The 24,647-nt window shown below is 38.6% G+C and overlaps 2 protein-coding genes across 3 annotated transcripts; one reads left to right on the top strand and one right to left on the bottom strand.

Annotated features, from left to right (window-relative positions):
• Positions 1-925: 925 nt before the first annotated feature.
• On the bottom strand, positions 926-20,925 carry zgc:63587 (septin-2). 2 transcript variants are annotated; one of them, XM_078953224.1, is made up of 13 exons: positions 20,721-20,836; positions 18,124-18,161; positions 16,186-16,241; positions 15,773-15,872; positions 15,609-15,695; positions 15,117-15,240; positions 14,208-14,342; positions 13,705-13,822; positions 4,141-4,242; positions 3,873-4,018; positions 3,645-3,728; positions 3,503-3,560; positions 926-1,964 (listed from the first exon to the last, which is right to left on the bottom strand). In XM_078953224.1, exons 3-13 carry the CDS (start codon positions 16,210-16,212, stop codon positions 1,899-1,901), a joined length of 1,047 nt encoding a protein of 348 aa, XP_078809350.1. In that variant the 5' UTR covers positions 16,213-16,241; positions 18,124-18,161; positions 20,721-20,836; the 3' UTR covers positions 926-1,898. The 2 variants fall into 2 exon arrangements, with proteins under 2 accessions (XP_078809350.1, XP_020561409.1); XM_020705750.3 differs by lacking the exon at positions 18,124-18,161 and having other exon boundaries at positions 20,721-20,925.
• Positions 20,926-22,684: 1,759 nt separating this feature from the next.
• cldn5a (claudin 5a) lies at positions 22,685-24,387 on the top strand. The gene has a single exon (XM_004072177.5). It carries the CDS (start codon positions 23,024-23,026, stop codon positions 23,669-23,671), a length of 648 nt encoding a protein of 215 aa, XP_004072225.1. The 5' UTR covers positions 22,685-23,023; the 3' UTR covers positions 23,672-24,387.
• Positions 24,388-24,647: the final 260 nt, after the last annotated feature.

The following is a 24,647-nucleotide window of genomic DNA, read 5'->3' as shown; positions in this document are numbered from 1 at the left end:
GTGTTTGTGTGTGTGTGTGGATACAGGAGGATGTTTGTCCTCCCTATTGAGTTTGCATACTTTAACACATTTTTAACATACATTTTTTCTCCTCCTCTGCAGTCAGACAAAGCAGAACCTCCCTGTTAATTAGTGCATAATAAAGAGTTTAGGCGGCTTGCTAAACAGGTAAATACTAAGTTAGTAGAGGTACCAGTTGTCATTGAATTGTCTGACGATGTCCAACTAAAGCCACTTTCCTCAGACAATTGACACCTCTACAGGGTGGAACAGAAAAAGATTAGTTTTGTAATTTCTCGAGTTAGATTGTCTTCTCTGTCCACCACGAGGTTCACACACTGTTGCATTTTTATTTATTAATCTCCTCTTGGACTTTTACCTTCCTACATATGCTGCTGGATCAAGCTGAAGACTGTAGAATCATATGGACTGCGTTCCAATGACCATCTGCTGCTCGCCGTTCCATCTGCCCGTACAGACCTGGGAAAAAGGCCTTTTGTGTTTTCTGCGCCCTCCACATGGAACACTCTACAAAAAAAGCTGCTAATTAAAAGAACTCCTTCCTCTGAATATTTTTAAATCCCGATTGAGAATGGAGGGAAAATTCACTTTTATCAGTAACGGTTTTACATATGCTATCATTTCTATTTATTTCATATTTTTAAATGTTTACATTTTTATTATAAATGTAATTTACCGTTTCCTCCCAACCAGGACTCCCTTAAAAAAGAGATACTGTATCTCAATGGGACATTTTCTGGGTAAATAAAAGTTAAATAAAAAATCCTTCCATACATTTTATCACAAAATAAAGTGAAAAACAACTTTTCATGGAAAACCATAATTTCAAACAGACCATTATTTTTTAATTAGACATAAATCCGAATGACACCCCCAACCACACTTTAAAAAAGACAATAAAGAATTGTCAGCTTTTAATAACAAATTTTATTTCCAAAACCTTTTACTGACATGGATAAGAAATCCTTTTTTTTTTTAAAAGACCAAAACTAAATAATATCAGTGGATTATCAGTACAACTTAGTAAAGTTGTTAAGTCAACTATTCTCAAAAAGTGGAAGGGATCTATTTATTACAGGCCATTTGTTTTCTAAACCATTTTAAAAATGTGAAAAAAAACAACAGTATGTTGAAAAAAACTCCACATGTAAAGTACTTAGCCCACAAAAACTGATTATAGCACCTAAATGAAGCAAACATTAGTTCACTTTGCAGTTTGGCACCAATATTATAGTTTGCTCTAAACAGAAAAAAGGAACTGGAGAAGTTCAGCAATTGGTCAAATACAAACAACCACATAAAAATAGAAAAAGTGGCTTAGTCCTTCTAGATTTAAACATTTGCAAACTGTTATTTACTCAGATTGAAGCAAACAGGCACTCATGATATCCAGAGGTAAATATTATGGGCTGTAAAATTAGTCAAGCAAGATATTAGTAAAACCAAAGTATATATATATATAAAAATTGGGATCTTCTGACCTGTAACCTCAACATAAGTGGCTGTTCACACTTATTTTTGCAAACTATAAAGATGGCAAATCCTATTCGTACCGTTATTACTGGCAATAATGAAAATCACCTGACATAAAGTACATAAATAGCCATCAAACCCCAATAGTATTTCATGTAAAACCTGTATCTGGTCCTGTTTGACTAGTTTGTGGAGCTCTGAGTGAAGAATGACAGCTGACGGGTGGAGATTTGGGAACGGGAGTGGCTCTGCGCAGATAAACATGTGATCAGGAAAAGTGGGCTTCCCAATTGACCACAGGAGGGACTATGACCAGGAGTGTGTCTTTGTGCATGATTATATTGTAGAAATGTGAATGTGTTGGGTGACAGAGATCACCACACTCCCATGTGGCTCAGACTCTTTCACTCGTCTGACTTCATCTTCATCTGTGCCTGCATCTGAGCAATCATCTCTTGCATGCGCCTCAACTGCAGAGAGGAAAGAAAATTCAAGAGGTGATCCCCAAAATTATAAATAAATTAATAAATAAATTAAAAAATATACATCAAAATAACAGAACAGATGATGTAAGGAGTTGTTTCTGAAGTCAGGCAAAGTCACTGCACTAAGAAAGAAAAGATTTTTTGTGCACGTGTGACAGAATAATTGTTATATCAACAGTAACTATTGAAATGCTAATCAGAAGCATTTAAAACTGAACAGATAAAGGCGAACAGAGTAACTTTTTTGCATTATTCACAATTGATTAAGTTGAAATGTAGAGACTTGACAGCTGCCCCTAAATATGGAATTTCCCTTGAAGTTCTTGAATATCTAGCGCCATCTAGTGGCTATACATGTAAATTCATGAATTGATTTTCTTTGGTAAAAATTAAAAGGTTCATGGAGGTAAAAGCTCATATTTCAATGTTTGTTATTTGACAGAATAAAAAACAGTTTATTATTATTTTTTAAATCAAATTAAACCATAGATGATAACAAAAATTCTAAAAACAGGCAAAGAAAATAGATTTGGGACATTCTTGCTGAATGAACAATTGACATATTGAATGATAATCATAAAATAATAATAATAAAATAAATAACTTGTGAGGAAGTGATCCTCCATAAATATGTTGTAACAACTTATTTTGACTCATTATCATCTAAAAAACTAATAAATCTCATGTATTTTAACTGTCTTAACGAAGTATCCATCACATTTTTGTGCCTCAATTTCATTAGGAGATTTTCCAGAAACTTTAAATTGATTTTTCTAAACTTTTATTTTACTTATGACTAAAAAAAACAGGGAAATTTAAATTTTCTGGAGTTATGTAAATATGAATATTTTGAATGTGCAATACTTTTTTATATTTATAACTGCATCTGAGCATTCAGAGGAATGGTCTTCTTTAATAGACTTACATTTTGAGATCGTCTTAGTTTTTTTCTTATTTCAATTTTTAAAAGATCAAGTCTACAACAGCTGATTTGGTCCAGCACAGTTTTATCAACGTGAATCGTGCTTACAAACAATATGTATTTAATGTTGATTAGAGAACTTAATGACTAACAAAAATTGCTTCTATTAATTTAGAATAAACATAGATATAAATCTGTTTTTTTTTACCTAAGGAAACTATTGGCAACATTATAGGGAGATAAAATGACTAAAAAGGCGTTCCTCAGTGCAAAAACACGTTACTGAGATCATTCCTAGCATAAAACCAGGACATTCAAACAGGAAGTGATGTCATATCCTGTCGAGTTGTTTATAAACAACTGCAAATTAAACATGCAATCTTGATAGTACACGACGGCCAAAATCAGCCAGGAAACAAGTTATAGCTCAATGACATGAGACTCCCAGCCTGGTCCCTTTGTGGGGAAAAAAGTAACTTTTTCTTTTTTTAAGTTGACTGATTTGCAAATATAGATCATATGACGGTTGAGATTTAAAGTAAAATCAGGGAAATAAAGGAAATAAAGTTTCTATAATGTCATTGTGACTTCGGGTTCTTACCTCCAACTCCTTCTGCAACAGAATCTGGTCTTTGTCCATAACGTCCTCATCCACGGCTCTGCAGGGGAAACAAACAGGAATTACTGATCAACCTTCCCTAATACAAAGACCCCCCAGTATTGAATAATATGCAGAGTCTCACCGGCCCGCCTTCTTCAACCTCTCAGATCGGAAGTTCTCGTAATGCAGGTCTTGAGTTACCTCCTGGAGGTCTTGCATATGAGTCCTAAAAGAATCACTCATCATGTCAGAGCTTCACACACTAGAGGGCAGCAGAAGCATGCTTTGCATCTTTTCTTTATAGTGTTTCTTCAAAAACCTTGTAAAAAAATCCTTTAATTTAAGAGCCTTAAATACCAAAGAGACTCACACAAGCATGGTGCGTAATTTGAGGAAGTCATTGTGTTCAGGATTCTCAACCTCTACAACTCCCCATGGGTAAAGACGACCTCGGATCTTCTTCCCCTTCACCTCGATCAGCTGGTTGGAGCCAATCACAGCGAAGGGAATACTTGCCTTGGAGGAGAATTACAAACCAGAGGTGTCCACAAAGAGGGAGAAGAAGAGGGAAATGAAATTATGGGAAATGTAAGAATCAGAGAAATCTAAAGACACATAAATATGGATAAATATTTCACCTTGAGTACTCTTGTCTGCTCCTTGAACTCTTCATCTTCATCAGAGTCTGCATCTGGAAGCTGGTAGATTTTGATGCCGTGCTCAGCGATCTCATCCAGGATCTAAGAGAAGAAAGCAGGAGAACATTCTGTAAAGAGCGCGTGTCATTTTAAGAGTTGAAGACAAAAAACAAACAAAAAAACCTGATAATTAGGAAACATTTTGCCCCAGATCTGTTCCTAAATAAAAAAATCAATTTGGAATTAGTTTTCAAGGCTATATATAATTTTGAGATACAAGTTTATTCCCTATATATAAATATATATTGTTGCAATGACCAATCAGAGGTTCAAGCAGCAGTCAAGCTGCTTTAGCATACGGGACTCTTTCCCGCCGTCTGAATTCCTCCACTATTCACGCCGTTAGGGGCGTTCACCATATTTCAGGGCGTCCAAATCTACAATCCTAAGATCCAGGGCCTTGGAATTTTCCCAAAAGTCTCTGCAAAAAACTAGTGTGCATCAACGCTCACTAGATTAGAGACTATAGACCACAATCCATTGCGTTTAAACAAATGGTCATTTAAAAAAATGTATGCAAGTATATAATTATTAGAAATCATTAACATTTTTACCATCAGTATTCATGAATTATCTTTGTAAAATGTCCATATTTGTTCAGTTTTTAATTCGGCAAATGGGTGACGTCAAGTTGAAAAATGGGAAGTGAATTGGAACACAACTGCTGTCTGTCTGGCCAGTGTCACATGTTTATGTCAGAACAAAACTGCCTTACAAACATGATCAAACATAATAAATAATGCTAGAAACAATATGGGGGTCTAAAATGATCATCATCGTTAGATTAGGGAATATTTAAGACTGCAAAATTGAATGAAACTACATGGTTTCTCTGACTGCTATGGTTATATAGGCCACCTCATATAATAAAGCATATAAAATATCACATAATACGTCTGAAAAATCAAAAGTGTAATCTTTGACCTCATCTGTAGAACTTTGTGGAATAAAGGAAAACAGCTTTGAGAGGATACGTCAGGTTATTCTTTAGGTTTAAGAAAACAAAAGAAGTTCTTCCGTGTTTCTGATACTAAATTTTGAAGGAATCTGCATCTCTAAAGAACAGGAAATGGTTAAAAAAATAATGCAATATTTGAGATGCGAGACAAAACATACATGTTGTTGCACTCCACACAGCAGCTGCCGCTATTAGGATTCATTTATGGCTAGTAGTGTCTCTTCAAAGTTTGGTGCCTGGTTAATTCCAGGCTTTCTTTGTGTTTTGAAGAAACAATAACACGCAAAAGATTCCAACGGCTTCGAGCACAAACTGTTAAAAATCAACGCTGTTAATATCCTCACAATCCAATTGTTTAAATATACACTTTCAGGATCATCTCATCACATTCATAAAACAGTCCATGTTTCCTCAGAATAAGGGCAGAAAAAGCCGGTCTGACCCCGAAGCAAAGGCTGGTCGCTGCATACAGTAACAGTAGGCTGTGAGTGAGCGCCTGTTGTTGCAGCAACACATTTAATTAAAGTTCCCCGGGGAGTGAGACGAGGAGCAGGTGAAAAATAACAGTTCTGACAAAGTCCGAAGCAAGAATTCTGGTCCTCCATTTTTTATTTGTTCCTTTTCTGGTCATTATAAAAACAAGGTGAAACAAAGGGGCTTTCTTCTTTTGTGCCTTGGGGAAATATGTCAGGATTTATTTTTCTAAACTTCAAAGCTGCATTTTACCTTTTGTTTTCCAGAGAACACTTTTTTCTTAACACGTAAATTCTTATGTAATGCAGCCAAAGACTATCCAGTGTTTTTGGAGAATTTCATGTGCACTAATGGCACAGTAATGAGTCAGCCGGTAGTTTGGGAAGTGCGTGAAGGCTTTCCTACGGAGCGCAGCTCCTGTTTGACGCCTTGTTACGGCTGTTGCTTGTTTTCTCAGTGAGCTCTGCGCTCAGGGTGTGTGCGGAGAGACTCTGGTATTGTTGTGGTGCGGATCTAAAAACAAACAGGCTTTATACAGGACTTGGTGGGGAGCGTGACGCCGGACCTCTAAAGCACTCCGGCATACAGGAGCTTCCAACATGGTCGCTGGGTAAACAGAACTGCGGCGGGGTGACGTATGAAAGAATTTTGGGAAACTGTACACACAGTGGGAAAATAAATACGTGCAGCACAATGACAGGAAAAAATGAGACAAACAACAAATCCACAGATAACATAGAAATAAATTCAAAAATGCGATCAAACAGGAAGAGTTTGACTGAAAAGTGATAAGCAGCCTGTGTAAGGAGAAGGTTATGATGATGGAAAAGGGCAGTTTCTCCAAGCAAACTACCATTAAAATATCCCGAACCTTCATCGGGTTGTTGCAGACACACAAGTCCTTTGTCTGAACCATCTATTTCCAGACCCGGCTAATCCAAAATGGGTGTTTACCGCAATGATTCGGCCCCATACCATGTGCTTAGTATGGCCTGACACCTATAATCAAGACCTCTCCGGGATCGTGAGATGTCAGAATCACCGCCTGCTCCAAATCCCTGTTGTCTCCTCCTGATCTACTGTACACAATGCAGGCTTTAATTCCTAATGTTACATCAGACTCTCCTCGACATGATTGTATATTTTAGTTGGCACTGGAATGTGTGCAGTACAAGTCGTTTTGGTTTTATGACCATCCTGTGAGGCCATTATACGCCCGACATCTATCTGCGCTGTTATCGTTGGCCGAATGCTGTCGGGTTCTGCGGTACCACACCTGCCACGGGGCTCAGTGGACGAAACCAAAGAGTTCTGCCTCGAATCAGGCAGTTAAAACAGATGTGGGGGAAAGAAGGTGGTAGAAAATGGGTCATATATCACTGGGTAAGTCGGACTCCTCTGAGGGAGTCCGACTTACCCAGTTCTGGGAATAGAAATATGGTTTTGAGTGGACTAAAATAGCACACCTGTAGGCCTAAACATAGGCGTAATGACACAGGTGATGCAGTAAGAAAGGTGGCTAAGCAGTTTCTCCCTGCAAATGAGCAGCTATTTGAACCAAAACATCCAATCATAATGAGTCGAGGGGAAAACCAGTCATTAGAGGACTTATGGTTTTCACCGCGTCGACCTGCTGAGAGAACAATATTTTCAGGATTTGTACCTTTTCGTAAGCAAACCCACAAAAAAATGAGTGACTCCAAACACCTGCTGAACAATTTCACTATGTGCAAAACAGACACGATGACAGGGCAACAAACAAGCCGCACAAAGAAAAGACATAGAGTCCAACAAAAACATGTCAGAAAGCTCTATCGTATGACTCAAAAGAAAACAACTAAAAGCAGGCGGTCACAAAAAAAAAACGATTAAAAACAGAAAAATCGTACTGAGCAGCTTTAAAGAATGAAATGACCATAAGAAGTCTGAATTATATTAGCATGGAGTTGCTTTTTGAGACTAAATAATTCAGCTAATATTTATACTCCTCAATAAGTCTTTTTATTATTTATTATCATTATCATTTTATAGCTGGGATCCTTTTTTTTTTAATTTACTTTAACCCGTTCACGCCTAATGTCGCAAATTCGAAACAAATTATGTAATCCAGGAGTCCATTTAGTATTCCCTAAAATGAAAAAGAATGAATATGAAGAATTTTTTATTATTATAATTGGGAAAAAATTCAGGCATGGGGGGGTTAAAATGATGATGATTCAAATTAAAAGTAAACAAATATTTGAGTCACATAACGTGGAAAGTATGCGGTTCATAAAAAGGGGCCTTTTTTTTCCATGGCTGAAGAATTTATTAAAGTCACAGTGATTGCTCTGATCTTAATAAATCCCTGTAAAGCCAAACTGCAACTTTCTTTCCATACATTTACCTTAACATGAAAATCTATTTAAAAAAAAGCAAAAAGAAGAATCGACAGATGTTATTACAGAGTTCAATGTGCCACATTGAAAGCTTTAAACCGTAACTGTTTTAAACATAGTTATAAATGCTGAAATATCTTAAAGTTCAGGATCATCAGAGCTGAACTTCAGGTCATAAACCTGATTTTTTGTTTGCAGTTTTCTTTGTTTCCGTACAGTCGCACGATAAATTTAGAAGAAATTTAGAAAGCTGTCCATAACTTATGAAGGAAAACAATAATTTATGAACAAACACAATGAATGCTTTAAAAATGACTAATACACTCACTACTGATGTTGTCATATTTTATTAACCTCCAAGTAAAATAAACAAAAAAAAAAAGGTTTTAAATGACGATTAACATTTTAACTTCTAAATCCAGTCAAATTTAGATCGATGTTTATTGACAAACACTACAGATTGGATGGATAATGTTAAATATTGAAATTTTCTAAGTAATAACTCAAGATAACTAAACCAATTGGACTATGAAAGAAATCGGAGGTTTCTGGGAAATTATAATAATAATGAAAAGAAAAAAGGAAAGACTTTGTGCCATATCGCAGAGTTTTTAAATTGCCCCTCTGAAAAAAATACTTCTGTCTTGTCAGTGAACACCTCTCAAACCAAAAGGCTCAGCGCCGCCTGGAGGGACCCTGACAGGAGGGATGGAGCCCCAACAATGATGCTTTAGAGCTCACACCAACCCTCCTGCACAAATGCTTTCACATACTTTCTAAACTGTCATAATCTGGCTTTACGAGGACAAGAGGTTTGGAAATGACCGAAGACGGAGAACAACCCATCAAAGGAGGTCATGAGACCACTCACGACTTCAGACGATCTGCACTGAACCTCAAGTCAAAGTCTATCATGAGCGCACTTTCTAGATCCATTTAAACCAAGGCAGATGCACTTTTTAAGTCCTTCAACCATGGTGACGTGAAGGCCCTGCAAGAGCAACAATGATCCTCACAACCCCCCCCACAGTCCCATTGTTTCTGTGAGGTATTAGTACAGTCAGGACCACCCACCTCTCTGATCAAAGAGCACAGGAAAACTATTGAACTGTCGTAATCTGGTATTTAACAGTGAAGCTGCGCTTTCTTTCCTTGAGAACAGAAGGTTGTGAGATCCTGGCGCTGCTTGCCCCATGAGAGGAAAATGAATATTTATTGTTTTAAAATCAGGAGAGACTTGAAACTTGCCCTGGTACAATGACTGCAGAGGGGCAGAAAAATAAATATAGCCGCGTGTTTGAGAGGAAAAGAGCTGGGCACAGCCGGGCTGAGGACTCAGTCCCTCACAGAGGGGCAATAAGAAGTGAGGTCATCGCCATTCAGCCTTCTTCAGAAAGACCAAGTCTGCCGCTGACTGAAAGAGTTTATTATAAACCGAACAAATTAACTGTTAAAACTTTGCTGGTTCAACTTCAGCTTTCAAATGTTTCAATCTATATATTTTAAAGTATTTTACTCTTGAAGGTAAGAGTGCTGGACTTCTGAGTTCTCCAAAACAAAGACAGGAACTGATGGAAATAAATAAAATCTGGACTTTTCTATCTGGGACATGACACTCACTTGATCCAGTTCTCATGTAGTCAGTGAGAGACAAAGACTGTCTGGAGGATCATGTTTAATCTTCACACAAAAAGGACAAAAAAAACTCTTAAATATAAAATGGCTTATTAGTTTAGTTTAAAATAAGAGCAGTTCAATATGTTGTTTACAGAGATTCTGTGGGTTTCCTGATAAAATGAATGATAACGATGTTTTTGCGCTGGGAAAATTAGAAACAAGATATTTTTTAGTGTTGCTTTGGATTTAGTCAGACATCTTTACCTTCATGGCTTGTATCACAATTTGAGTTAAAAGCAGCTGTGCAGTCGACCGCTCTGTTTCCGAACCACGAAAAACTAATAAAGAGGGTCGAGATTAAAGGGCCGTACAGGATATGACTGTAAGGTCCCACACTAAGAGGATCAGCCCCTCAATATACCCTCCTCAGGGCAACTTTTGACCCAGAGAGACCAGCACCCCAAGGAAAGGAAATTAGCATCAAAGCACATGTAATATGAAGCAAGAACAAGACAAAGACAACGTGAGGTGGACGTGTAAACAGTTACTGCTGGAGAGGAAGACCTGAGCGAGACGCAAGAGTCATGACAATAAAACAGTATTGACACATTGCAGGAAGTGTATATTGTTGTATAAAAGCTGCTTCCTCCTAATAATAAAAGAAAGGAATGAACAAGCCTTGAGGAAGAGGTGTGTGTGTGAGGAGGGGGGAATTCAGGGAGATGAATGGCTCTTAGCTGTGAGAAAGTTTCCTGCACAATACAAACTTATAAATTGTGAAGGAAAAACACTGCAGAGAGTTATACATCATCCTTCGACGCTGTGCTTTCTGGCAGCTTTTTGGCTGCTGGTGCTCTGAGCTCCAAAGGAAAATCCTGGAGCCACACTTCAGCAAATGGCTCTGTGAAACAAGGATCAGGCACGTAAACCCAAAAGCCACTTCAACCGCCCAGATCAAAGCCACGAACGCCAGCGCCAGCTTCTCTGCGACATCATATGAAGATTGTCGTTTCTGTGATGCTGCATCAGTGTTTCCATGTATGCATAGAGGCAAATTGATGGTTAAAAAAAGTCATGTCATGTTCTAGAGAACACGGTATTCTCATGCTCCCCCTCATCTTATAGAAAACGGCTACTGATCTGTGCTACACCCCACACTCCCTAAAATCGAAAAATCCCTTCATCTATTGTAATAGCTGTTCAATTTAATAAGTAAACACTTTTTTGAGCCTTTATTGTCCATGTCTGATTGTACAAGAGATAAAGTGAAGACCACACTAATAAAACATGTGATTTTATGCCTTTTCCTGATTGGCAGGATAACAAGTTTGTGAGGTTTATTCATTTAGAAGCCAATAAAAATATCATATTTTTTATAAAATGGTACTATGATCTTAAAATACCCACGAGGTTAACCTTTATTACTATTTTACTTATTATTCATAAATGTCCGTCATATCTGTAAACATGCCGTTAACCACAAAAGGACTAATGGATTGTTCATCACGCAAATGCAACACAAGAGGGATCATAATTAACAAGGAGGAGAAACGGGAGGATCTGATGTTTTCCTGGTAAAAACTTTCTAACCTCCTGTCCTTCTGTCAATAATATGTATGTGCACATATTTATATGTGCGTGTGTATGTCTGTATTTTTTTTTCTTTTTAAATGTCCCACTGCGATCATCTTTTGATTTGTTGTAGAAGCGTTTCTAGTGGTCTTTTAAATATGATTACCGGTAGTCTGTTTTTAGCCAAAGTAAAAAAAAAAACTGTCGTTTTCTAGGACATAGTTTCTACAGAGCGACAGCCATTCATTAGAAATTCACGTCGAGTTGTGGGCAGGACCGTTGGCGTGGAGGTACCCCATCCCCTTTCCCCTCCCCGCTGCAGAGGAGGAAGCTTGTGGCCCTCCCCATGTAGTTTCTACCTCCCAAATAAGCTCTTGTTCAAACTGCATTCTTCGTCTGCCCCTGATTCACAACAATTTGCATAAAGAAATACTCAAAAACGCAATTTTAAGCTCAATTTTCCTTATACACCTCCTCAATCATTAGAAAAATGCCACAAGATTTTCTGTTTTTGGTAAAACACACAAAAAAAAAAAAAAACGCAGCACTTCAAATTTGTTATTTTCCAATCAATTCATGGCTAATTTTCCAAGTCTGATTTATCTAAATAAAGACTAATTTTTTTGTCTTCTTCCATTGTTTTGGTTTTGATTGCTTTAAATAAACCAATTCCAAAACAACTTCTTCACTTCAGGATGAGACATTTAAGTCCGGATCGCTCAACCAACTCTCTGCAATTCTGGAAAACAGTCATTCAGAGAGAGTTGCCTTTGTCAGATGCTAAACATTTTCAAACTACCAATTTTTCTGTTGGAGGGAAATGCTTTTCTGCCCCGGATGTAATGGATTTGTATATGGATGTGTGTGCAGTAGTGAGTGAGCTCTGCTGATGTCTCTGGCTAATTGCTGCTTAGTATACAATAGGAAATGTCTTTTAATGGAATAGTTAGGGAAAAATGGAAAAGAAACTGTGTAATAGATGGTGTTGCTGACATATAAGCCTAAAAGAGGTCAGCTCAGGGTAAATATTTTCATTCCTGGGGGTTATCACACTGAAATGATTGTGCAGCTACTGGCCATATATTTACAGTAAATTCACAAAAGGATAAAAAAAAAATTAAAAAGTGAAGCTGGTAGTCTTAGGAAAGCTGCCAGTTGGATTAAAAAACCCACAAAGAAACACAGTGTTGCTGATGTTTTGTGCCAGAGGAACACGTAGACATTTCAAGGGAAGTCACAACATAAAAAAAAAAAAAAAAACGTTGAGTGCAATCAAAGTGTTGGTCCTTGAAGGAAACAGGAGAGGAATTTCTCCTTTGTTATACAAACGACATGCATCAGTGAATGCACAGAAACGTGCTCCAATAAAAGCCATAGTTTATTGAAAACAATATCAAGATTTTAAAGCTAAGAATGTGTCCAGAGTGACCTTTTAAAGACGCAGCATCGCAGATTTAAAGCAAAGAGAAAAAGTGAAGAGCACCGGGCAAACCCAGCCCCTCATCAGCCGACTGTCGCCTGCCAGACCGCTGGCTCCAAGACCTGAATGAAAGGCAAGCAGGAGGTCTGGGCATGCACAGAAGGTGGACATTTCCAATTAAGACAGTGTGAAAAGCTGAGAGGGGGGAAAAAAAGATGTTTGTAGGTTAAGCCTCGATCAATGGACACGTGCTTCTGAACAAGAACTGTAACCAGTGGTTATGTCTTTATCTTCCAGTCACCTATTTCCAATTTAAATGAATAGTTTTGATTGTAAAAATGTGAGAAAAAAAAATAAGACCTGAGACCTATTTCAGAGACTTAAGTTATTTAATATATTAGATTTTTTTGTTACCAATTGTCAAAAAATCTTTACAATATCCAAAAAAAACTGTTAGTCACACTACAGTGATAGTTATCAGTTGTAGAGCTAAATTAAAAGTAAAAGTAAACAGAAAGAAGGGCAGTTGAAAAGATAAAAAAAAAGGGAAAAGGATGACTAAACATGCAGCAGTGAGGTTATCGGGTCAACACAGTGCTGTTAAGTGTTTATAATGAGAGGTGATACTCTGTCTTTTCCTCTCTGGAAAGCTGGAAGCTGAGGAGCGTGCAGCCTAACAGACACTTGGACCGCTTCCAACAGGAAGTGTCTGGGATGGGTAAAGACAGGATCAGGTGCGTTTCATCTTTATTGTGTTCAACAGACTTTTCCTACATCTCACCTCCTACCATTTCCTCTGTTCTGCTGCCCTTTCGCGACCTCTCCAACAATGTGTTAGTGACATTTAAAAAAAAAAAACACCAAGTAAATGAAGCAGCACATCAGTGCAGTTAAGAACATGTGCTTCCTCACATGACCACGCAGACGCCTAATAAGCACAGATACTGTAGCTGCTATTGTCATGGAGTATGTGCAGAGGTTTAACCTTGCACCAGCCATTAAAACAAGCTTAAAGAAGATGAAAACGAAGAAAAGAAACGTCTCAGCACATGACAGGTTTTAGTGTGTGTGCATGTCAAACCAACCCTTCTCTTCAGGCGATCCCTCTCCTTTAGCGTCAGCGTGTCGGCCTTGGCAATGACAGGAACTATATTGACTTTGCTGTGGATTGCCTTCATAAACTCCACATCCAGAGGTGTCAGACTGTGAGAAAAAACATAAAACCAATTACAGTTAATGACAATAAATACATAAATGTTCCTTTGCTTATTGCTGGAGTTGCGTTCTAAAAGTAACCTACGAAAGGAAGTTTTCATCTTTATAGTTTACATTTATTGTAGTTAGGGCAGTAAAACACCTCACTACACAATTTATACACTTGTCTCAAACAGACGTGAAAATATATATACATTATATAACCAAAAGTATTGGGTCATCCATCCAGATGATCATGGTCTACAACCAATCAGGATGCAGAACACAATGCGCTGTAAAAATATTTTTAAAAGGATGCGAAATTGCTCTAAAGCACAAAAAGAGGAAAAAAGAAAATCAGGGTTATTTTACTTTTATTAAAGTGTGTTATTACCCGTGTCCAAATGGAGAAATGAAATAAAAGCAGCAGTGCACCCTGTTGTCCACTATGTGCCTCCGGTTCAGCCCACTTTCGTCATGGAGGTAGCGCTCAAACTGATTGTCAATGTACTGAATGATTGTCTTGAAGCTACAACACAAAATTACAGAGTAACAGCAATCAAATAGCTGTATATGAATACAAACACAATGACATGTCGCTCAAAGCTGGTTTAACAAGTCATGCAAACAGGAAGCTGCAAGTTGAAAATTGAAACAGATTTTTTAAAGCTGCCTGGGCTTTCAAAAGAGTCAAATAGTTGTGCGTGCAAATAGACTAAGATAAAAAAACTCAGGTTTTATAAGAGCAAGGATAGGTTCAGCATCAATTCTTTTAAGAAAAAACACAGGAGAAGGCAATTCTGAGCAGAATTGCTGAGCATCTCTATGTTAAATTGTTGTGAATTGCACACAACTCAGGCCCATTTATGATGAACTACTGCTGCTGTGGAGATACTATGCTCTGGAAAATGAAACGTTTTTTTTATTATGGCTAAAAACGGCATAATCAAAGTTTAAAGACCACTGGGAACGCTTTGAAAATAGATCAAAATTTCTTTGAATTACTGCAACTCCTTGACTTTTTTTATCAAAGATTCCACTTTACTGCAGTAAAGTGCTGCATATCAACACAAAGCTGCTTTTGCATCTGAATAACATTAAATGCACGGGTAGTCAAAGAATTATGGTAATTCAAAGAGGGTCAACACCATTGCTCCATCTCTAGTGTTAAAGGGTTATATCAGCAACAGTTACTTGTCTTTTACTTTTAGTACCTACACTAAATTGGGATTTAAGATATAACCTGAGAGGAAAAGAAAGAATAATAGACAGGTTGTGTCTCCACCACATGGCATCAACGCACCAGTCCTGACTGTTGATGGCGTCCCCGTAGCCAGGAGTGTCGACCACAGTGAGGCGGAGCTTCACTCCTCTCTCCTCAATCTCCACAGTCGACGCCTCAATCTGCACGGTTCTCTCTATCTTTTCTGCGGATTCAAAACACGAGACGACGTCAACACATTTGGCTTTACAAAGATATTGCATGACATTCTTGGGCTAACTAGACAGGTTAGACAGAGCACTGATGTTTGGCAGTGAAATACCTCACATGGGTGGATTTAAATTAAAGTTGTTAAATTATAAACTGCGTCATATAAAAAGGGATGTGTGTTTTTCTTTTTATAATAAATGACCAGAGAGGCCTCACATGATTGCTTTTTTAATCCTGGATAAATCCCAATCTTTTGTAAAGTCATAAGAAGACAGGGTCATATTTGGAGTTTACAGCATTCCCAGCATTTCCCCTTTGGAAACAATGCTCTGCTGGAGACATTTCTCCATTATTACAGCGTACCTGCAGCTCCAGGGATGTAGCGTTCAGGGTACAGATCAGTAAGGAACAGGCTGTTTATGAGGGTTGATTTGCCTAAACCAGACTCTCCTGAAACACAAGAAAACAGAGGAATATTTGCCATTTTTCAACAAAAGTTACGAAAACAAAGAAAAGTCATCACTTACCTACAACCATTAAAGTAAACTCAAAGCCTTTTTTCACCGACTTTCGATGCACTTGGTTTGGGAGGTTTGCAAAACCTACATAACCTGAAGCATCTGGTAACTGTGGCACAAAAAAGAAAATACATTATCCTCGAGCTATTACATTTAAAAAATGTCTGTTATGAAGACATGAAGTTCCTGAAATATGAGAGAATACTTCAAATATTTAGCAGATTTTCTTGTCTCAAAATGTTCCTGATAATGTTTTTAAATTGATGCTTAGGCCTTTGTAGCCGCATGAAAATGGGAAAGTAAGAAAAAGTCTCCAGAAATATGACAGAGTGAGACTGAAAATACTGTATGTTTTATAACAGTAGTGTTTTGTAAGAGAGCTTTCCTAAATGATCTCATCCCAGAGACAAACTGTCACTCACCTTCCCTTTTTCTCCAGACTGAGACATCACTTCTGTTTACAGGATGTCTGACAATCCTGCAGATGAAAAAAAAACAACAAGATTTAACATAATGACCAAATACAGGGAGTATTAGAATTTTGGTGTTTTTAACGCATTCTTGAGGCATTCTCCTGATGGAGGAAAAAATACAATAGATGTTTGAGTTCAAAATTCCAGTTCTGAGTAATTCTTTATTCCAATCACTGTGAATCAGGAGCAGACAAACTAAATGCTGTAGTTTTGATGTTGCAAATATTATTGGTGGGCCACAAGCTGTATTCTGATGCATCCAATAGTAGACAAAAAGATCCATAAACGTCTTTGTTTCCTTCATCCCAGCTAGTTTAGACTATTTGGCTAGATAGCTCCAGTGTTGCTCTGCAGTTTTGTTGACCCTGTAATATTAGGTTGGGGGGTGAGGGGCATTCAGCTAGTGAAGACCAAAGTGTATAGCGGAGCGAAAGGCGGTGCCTCAGAGATCCGAGTCGTCTTACTTCTGGGTTGGAAAAGAGCTCAGGAAAATAACTAATATTTAATAAAGACTTAATTATTTTGTGTGGCAAAGGTAATTTATACATGGATATTGTTTACTATAAAAAGCTTAAGAAATACATGTTTTAGGCCCTTTAACAAATGTAGTCAATCCTTGTGGATGAAAAGTTTCAGTAATACTTAATGTGATAATAGCTATAGAAATGCTGCAACACAGACTTCTAGACACTACAGTATTTCAGGCTTGGGCTTGGTGGTCTGAGCTCAGAGGGAGACTTTTGGGATTATTCTTGGACAATTAGACTCATTGCGTATAAAAAAAGAATAATAAATAAACATAAAAAATATATATCATGCAGTCTACAACTCCCAAGAGGTAAAAAGATGACGAACACCGAAGCTACTGATGGCTAAAAAAATCTTTTTCTCCACAACAAGGAGAAAAGGCTCCGGAGAGTTCACTTTTCCACTAAATGATTTCTGAATTCGAGCGCCGCACTATGACCACGGCTGGGCTGGCCATAAAAAAAGCTTGATGGATGAATTCCTGACATGACGAGTGAACAGGAAGAGCTGGCTCCATTATAACGCCATCACAGTGGCGCTTGACAACAGGAGTGTGATAAGAATATGAAGGAGGCGCAGTGAGGTGCCAAACGCAGATGCACTATGATTATATCATGACTGCTGGGGGAAAAGGTGACATGGGAACCTGATGTGATCATTTTCTAACGTGGAAAGACACCATCATGGATGCTTGGGGCAATTTTTGCCACTCTTTACCTTAGAATAAAGTGATTAGAGGGACGGCTTTGCGTTTAAATAAAAGTGGCCAGGGATCCCTCAGACTGGCAGGATGATTTCACTGGGAACCGCACAGAGAACAATGGCTGTTTATCCTTTTGGTTCCTGAAGACTTTCCTATATAGGGGAGCTCAGATTAGGGAGGAGGAAGAACACGCGCCTCGCTCCTGACTATATTTCAAGACCAACCACATGCAGGACGTCAAGAGGACACACAAATAATTGAGAGTTCAAAAAGGCCAAAGCAAATGGGCAGCCTATCAAAAAATACTGGAAAGTCTATGAGGTGCTGTCAGCAACCACCAAACAACAATAGAGACGCCACTAACATGAGTTATAACCTTTAGGAGCAACTGCTAAGGGGAAATTATCAACAAAATTTATGAACTCCATTCATCCAAGGAGATTTTTGTGGTTACACTTAAGTCTAAATCCATTTTTCTGATTTTCTTAACAACTAATTTTATTTCATGCTTTCCTTTTACCCCAATAACAACAGATCAACAACATTGAGTTTTGTGGCTTCACAAAATCTCAGGATAATTGAATTCTGCTCAGAAGGTGGAGGAAGAGTTTGGTTCCGAAGCCCAAACGGAGCGGTGTGCTGACCAGCCGACTCACTGCCTGGTACTACTGCTGCTCAACCGTTGGGTTCAGGCCTAAAAACACATCAAACACAATGAAGTGTTTTCATTGTTAATGGACTTCAGGGTAAAGCCACAGCCCACACGAGACTATTCATGTGCAACAAACCCACACACACATACCACATGTTATTCCATTCGTCTTCCAGCTCTGTGGGAACCGACGTTGGTCCGACAGCAGATTAATTAAAACTGCTCCAATAACGCAGTTGTAATCTCACAAAGACAACACGACAGGACAGACAGGCAGGAGGCACACTTCAATAATGCTCTCTTAATAATGGCCGTTTAATGGTCCAGACTGCTGAGCTGCTTACACTCGTAGCCATCAATGGGACTGACTTGTGGGAGATTAAACACTTTTGAGCAAAAAGGAAAAACGCCACATTAGAAAAGCCACAGTTCTTGGCACGAAACGCAAGTTTGCAGTTGATTTATTAGCTGGAGTGCAGCTGCAAAGGGGCTGTAGATGCAGAACTACATCCCTGACAAAGCTGCACCAAGCGCCCGAACACCTGCCTAAATGAAGTACTTTATGGACAGGCTGGAAACAGATGCGAAAATCTTACAAGATGCAGTTTTGGTTCATTCCATTTAAAAAGAAATGGGCTCGCAGCAAATCACAACTAAAACCTCACTAATGAAAATCATAATAAAGCAGAGCTTCACTGTTACAGAAAGTAAACACCCAACGTTTGTAGTTGGGGGAAGAATCAGTGATAAAGACAGGATCATGATGAACAGATCAAGAACTCTGAAAAGTAAAGTAAAGTACAGGAAGGGCTGTTTATGATGAGAAGAGCAGAAGTTCCATGAGGAAGAGTAGCAAAATATACTCCCGATACCACTTCCACCAAGTCTGTGCCCCAGTTAAAAAGCTTGAGAATTACATATGAGAGTCAACGGCTATTTTGATTGCCACTAAAAGTGACCTAGTGTGTGAGAAAAACATCTAAGGAGGATCAGTGCTTCTATGAACTGAGATTATGTGGATCACAGTCCTTTTATTTCCTTCCATTAAACCAGAAGTACTTGTCTTAATTGAGGAGGAGCCAAAAAAGTCAAGAGGCAAGACAGTAAAAAAACAAAAGTTTATGTTACTACTGAAGAAAAAAAGTATTCTAAACCTATTGTGAGAACTGGAAAGAGTGACTGTGACATCACGCATAGAAAATGACTTACCTCCGGCTCCAACCAAAGGAGAAAACAGCTGTTTAATTCACAATAAAGGTCTATGGGAATTTGGGTACTTCCTGTTTGGAATGCCAGGTAGGAAAGGTCACTCTGTCCAGTTCTCACATGGAGTCAATGGTCTACACACAGGAATTTGATTTTAAAAAGTGGACAAAAGGAAAGCCTTTAGAGAAATAGTTTAAAATGGTTTAATACTTGAAATTAGCTTTTACAAGTTAAAAAAAATTATAACAACAAACAAAAACCCTTATTGCGGCAGCAGTACAGGAACAGAGAGCAATATATAAAAGAAACAAAACTATGGAGTCAGTATAAACACATATATACACAATCTACACACATTTCCAAAACATTGCACAGGATGACCATATAATCAGTTGCACAGGGTAAGATAAATGAGACAGAGCCGATGATGTTGTTTAACGGGGTTCACTGGGAGCAGCTAAGGTTGTAAAGTCTGATGGCAGAAGGTAGAAACGACCTGCGGTGTCGCTCCTTCAGACACTTAGGATGTCTCAGTCTGACGCTGAAGGAGCTGCACAGTGAGGACACAGACTCATACATGGGGTGGGCGTTTGTAGGGAGAAACAATTATTTAAATGCCAAATTAGTGAAAGCTGTCAAACTGGTAAAAGGCGTGCTGAACAAAAACTCTTGAATTCAGTCTACATTGGTTCCTGAAGTTAAAAGCAGCTGCTGTCCTAAGATTACAGTTCATTTGCTTTTTTTAACTATTAACAGGGCCAAAAAAAGGAGAAAAGATAGAAGATAAAGTTTCAATCGATGCTTTAGAATAAATCTGAAGGCTAGTTGAGGATGTGATCAAAAGGTCAAGTGAGAATCTCAGAAAAAGCAGCTTCAGATTTCACAAACTGAAGGCCTTACAGGAAATTCAAAAGTTTCCCCTCCAAAAAAGTGATTGAGGCCTAATGTATGTTTTGGAAATTAAAGTTTTCTATCAGAAAGGTTGTGAGTAAACATCATAGTTGACTGTATTAGTAAATTGGGACGTTTAAATCGTGTTTGAGGCCCGTGTGTCTGACAGAGGATGCCCACCACACCCTGCCTGCCTGACTGACATGTAACCTTAATTCGGGACAATAAAGTTTTTTTTAAGGGAAATCCGATTTGTGAAATACGCCAACTGTCACATTTGGTTCCCGACTGTAACTTTTCCTTACGACAAAAAAGCAACAACACTGAGTTTACATAACATGCCGAACTTTAGCATGCAACAGTTGTTGGTGACTTGGTCCCTCGACTGGTGTCAAGTTACCAGCTCGGCTTCAACAAACTCCCCGGTATGTCCGCCTCCACAAATTCCTGATCCGCACAACAGTTTGGATTAAATTCACTTTAAACAGTCGAGCGACATCTTACCTCTGCGTAACTTTGGAATATAGTTATTCAACTGGAACCCTGTGCGTCGTTTCTGTCAAACAGTAAATGGTCAAACACCAGGAAGGTGAAACCCGGAAGTCGCTTCCTTGAAACCGCCCTCGGCCACCGCGCGGCGTCACTGACGCCATTACGGTTCGCGGTCTGGAAGGTACGCAACGCAAACCAATGAAGGATGGAACCAAAATGGCTGCTTGTGTGTTATAGTTTCACTCATGAAATCTGCTTTGTGCCGAACTGACTGTTTAAAACTAAGGGAAATGTTTATTTATTTTTATTCTTATTTTTATAAATGCAAAAAAGTCGAAAGCTTCTGCAAAAATTAGTTCGCCCCAAATAATATTTATTTAATGACAAAAAAAATGTAAAAAAATAAATAAAATAAAATGAAATGCAATTTAAGTTGTGTGCCATCAGAAAATAAATGGAGGCAAGCAGACTACATAAAGTTATAAAACTGGGAATTCAAGTAATTTCAAGCATTTAAATACATCAGACTCTTGTCAAATTAAAAAAAATAATTTAACTACAAACATACATGAATAATCACTTGCATTGTGCCTTTAGGTTAAGTAGAACAGTCAATAACTGTTGTGATATTATAATTGTGTTTTTTACAACAACAAAAAACAATATAGCAAACATGCGTCATCATCACTATGTCTATTTTGTCAAGATATAATTGTACTTTGTGAAGAAGGAACAATAATTCATTTTAGTTTATTTGTGTACTTATTGGATGTAATCACACAAAAACTTTATTTAACTTTACACAATCAAAGAGTCTTTCTCTAAAGAAGTTAACTTGATTATAATCCTTTGATAATTTGCCTTAATAACAATAAAACAGCCCTTGCTCCATGCATGGTGAACGATGTGTTGCGTTTGTAGAAATCCTTCTGTAGTTATTTTTCACTGATTTCTTATCTTCTTTTGGTAAAAAATGTAAGTTTGGATCTGTCCTGACCCCACATGTTTCCCATTTGTTCATTTATTCATATTGAGATAACATCTATTCTGAATTTCTTTGTCATTCTCTTTAAAAGGAAATTGTTATAAACATATCTTAAAAATGTTTAATTGAAACATCTTTAAAAAAAACCTAAAGTATTAAACAACTTTGAAGTCTCTTTTGGACATACATTTTTATGATGAAATTGTGTTCCAGTTTGCTGTCTGGGTGTAACTACAGTCTGAAGTTTGAATATGACTGTGTTGCAAAACTTTTCTGTGTTCAGAAACAACATCTATTATGCTGATTTCAGACCAATAATTAACACAGTTTTTGAAAAGAGTGGTACCAATTATTGAAAATTAGCTTTGGTGGTTGGCTTGGTATTTACCTATCAAACTCATCCAATAATTAGACCAAGCCTCCTTTAATTAAAAAGACACAATCCTTTTGCTGTGCGTCAAAATATATCCTATTTATGTGTATTTTCAGACAAGGTCCATTAAAGTAGTGGCTTTTTGCTTTTAATTTGGGTATTATCAATTCTAAAGATTGTTTTTGTATTCAATTATTTCATGATAATCATTTTTCCAAATCCACTATAAATTACATATCAAACTGCACAACTGACGTTGTTCCAACACATTTTTTCTTGAATCGTGGGCCTCTAAAACCCTTTTTTAAATGTAAAATTGTGTTGCTCTGGTCTTTGGAGTATAAATATAAAGCAATTAAAGTTGATTTAAAGTTACATTTATTTTCTTTGGTCTTGTTTGAAAACAAGCATACAAGAACTTTTTTACATCTGATAAAAGGTGTGAAATGGCAAGGTATGGCCCAGACAGCCAGCATTAGCTCCCATGTCTGAAAAATCAATAACAAGCGCCCCGATCCACTCTCACAGCGGCTCAATAATTTTGAAACATCCCCCAACTCCTCCTCCACACAAAAGCCCTCACCCCTCTACATTGTAAATAACTGCTCAAACGCACAATGCGCTCTGGACCGCTTTATTCAGTCGCACAACTTCCCTGCAATTCCATTGGTCCCATGAGGATGCAGCGGTAGCGGATTGGAGGAAAGTTTCTCCAGGAGTCCACACACCCCCCACCTCACAGTTATCCACCGTGCTGTACTGCTTTGATTCCAGTTGTTTTCGCATCCACGCTCAGTGAAAGCGGGACCAGGGACTGCTGCCTCACATCCTGCGGGTGATGCACAAGTAACGGGCGCGCTTCGACGGGTGAGACTACGTCTGCTGCCTAGAGGGAAGAAAACACCAAAGAGATTTTGAACAACTTCAGGCAAAAGAGACGGAACATCAGGAGCCAAAATGGTGTCGGCGGGATTGGAGATCCTGGGGCTTTCGATGTGCGTAATTGGATCGATCTTGGTGATGATGGCGTGCGGGCTTCCCATGTGGAAGGTGTCGGCTTTCATCGAGGCCAACATTGTGGTGGCTCAGAACATCTGGGACGGTCTGTGGATGACATGCGTGGTGCAGAGCACGGGACAGATGCAGTGCAAGGTGCACGACTCCGTCCTCGCGCTCAGCCACGACCTGCAGGCGGCCAGAGCGCTCACCGTCATCTCCTCTGTGATGGGAGTGCTGGGTCTTATGGTGGTGATAGCGGGGGCGCAATGCACCAACTGCATCCGCACGGAGAATATCAAAGCCCGGGTGGTAAACGCCGGGGGTGTGATCTTCATCACCAGTGGTCTATTCGTGCTGGTGCCCATCTGCTGGATGGCCAACAACATCATATCGGACTTTTATAATCCACAGGTGCTTCCATCTCAGAAGAGGGAAATCGGCGCCGCGCTCTACATCGGCTGGGCCGCCACAGCGCTACTCCTGATCGGAGGCACGCTGCTGTGCTGCTCCTGTCCATCCGGTGGCAGCTCGGGATACTCGGTGAAATACGCACCGACCAAGAGAGCCGCGCAGAACGGAGACTATGACAAAAGGAATTATGTGTAGCTGTGGCGCACGGCTGCCGTGCGTAAAAACAACATGCAGCTTTTTGGAAAACTTTTTTGTAACGGGCTCTCTTTTTGAACTTGAAACTTTTGATCTTTTTTTTTTACTTTGAAAATCAGAGGAAGCTTTTTTGTTACTGTTTTTACACAAGGTTTTTCTTATTCCACATATTCAAGGGTCCTTTTTTTAAACAAAAGACAAGGACGATTTTTTTCCTACTTTAAAAACTCATCAAAGAAGTTCGTAGCAGCTTGTTTTGAATTGTTTGTGTTGTTTTTGCCTCATTTTTATGTACAGATCTGTTTAAGCTTTTTTTTCTAAATATGCACTGTCAGCAAGTTGTACTGTAACCGAGAGTTCTGCGCTTCCACACCTTCAAATACCATAAAAGGAGGAGCAAATACATAATTTCACAAAATACACAAATCCCAGAGAGATATTATGTGTAGATTAGGATTCCTTTCAATTTGATGTCATTTTTTTGCACAGTCGGATGCAGAGTCTGGTTTGGACAATGAACACGCCATAAAGAGCATCTGCAAAGTTTTTGGCACCCCCCCCCCCCTTTTTTTTTAAACCCGAAGTGCTTTGCTTTTTCGGAAAAAAGGCGTTTTCTTCTGTCATGCTGATGTTTGATGTAATAATTTCACATACTTGTATAAGAAGATGAAATAATGTTTGTTTGTATTAAGATTAAACTGAATATATTGTCTAAAGAGTTTAGATAAAGTGTCTTCTTGAAACAAAAACAAGTCCCAGTGCGTAAAACATGCTGTTCCCACCACAAACCCACCCCCACCGGCGGGGAAAAAAAGTATTTTGGTGATCCATAGAAATCCAGATGACAATGCCCTTTCAGCTTGAGTGGGACTGCTGTTCAGCTCAGAAACTCACGCCCGCCCGCCCGCCCCTCCTCTCCTCACCCGCAGCCAGTGAAAGGCGTTTAAATGAGAGCTGTGGAGAAGCTGCTGGAATC

The sequence above is a fragment of the Oryzias latipes genome, chromosome 9, assembly GCF_053564925.1.
Source record: "Oryzias latipes strain Hd-rR chromosome 9, Olatipes_Hd-rR_3.1".
Lineage (NCBI taxonomy): Eukaryota > Metazoa > Chordata > Actinopteri > Beloniformes > Adrianichthyidae > Oryzias > Oryzias latipes.
This window is presented reverse-complemented; position numbering and strand designations above follow the sequence as displayed.

Coding starts and splice junctions, on each gene's coding strand:
- zgc:63587 (XM_020705750.3), bottom strand. CDS start 16,212: ATGTCTCAGTCTGGAGAAAAAGGGAAG. Junction 15,241..15,608: donor CTACATCCCTGGAGCTGCAG/GTACGCTGTAAT, acceptor TTGAATCCGCAG/AAAAGATAGAGAGAACCGTG. Junction 3,729..3,872: donor AAATTACGCACCATGCTTGT/GTGAGTCTCTTT, acceptor TGATTCTTTTAG/GACTCATATGCAAGACCTCC.
- cldn5a (XM_004072177.5), top strand. CDS start 23,024: ATGGTGTCGGCGGGATTGGAGATCCTGGGGCTTTCGATGTGCGTAATT.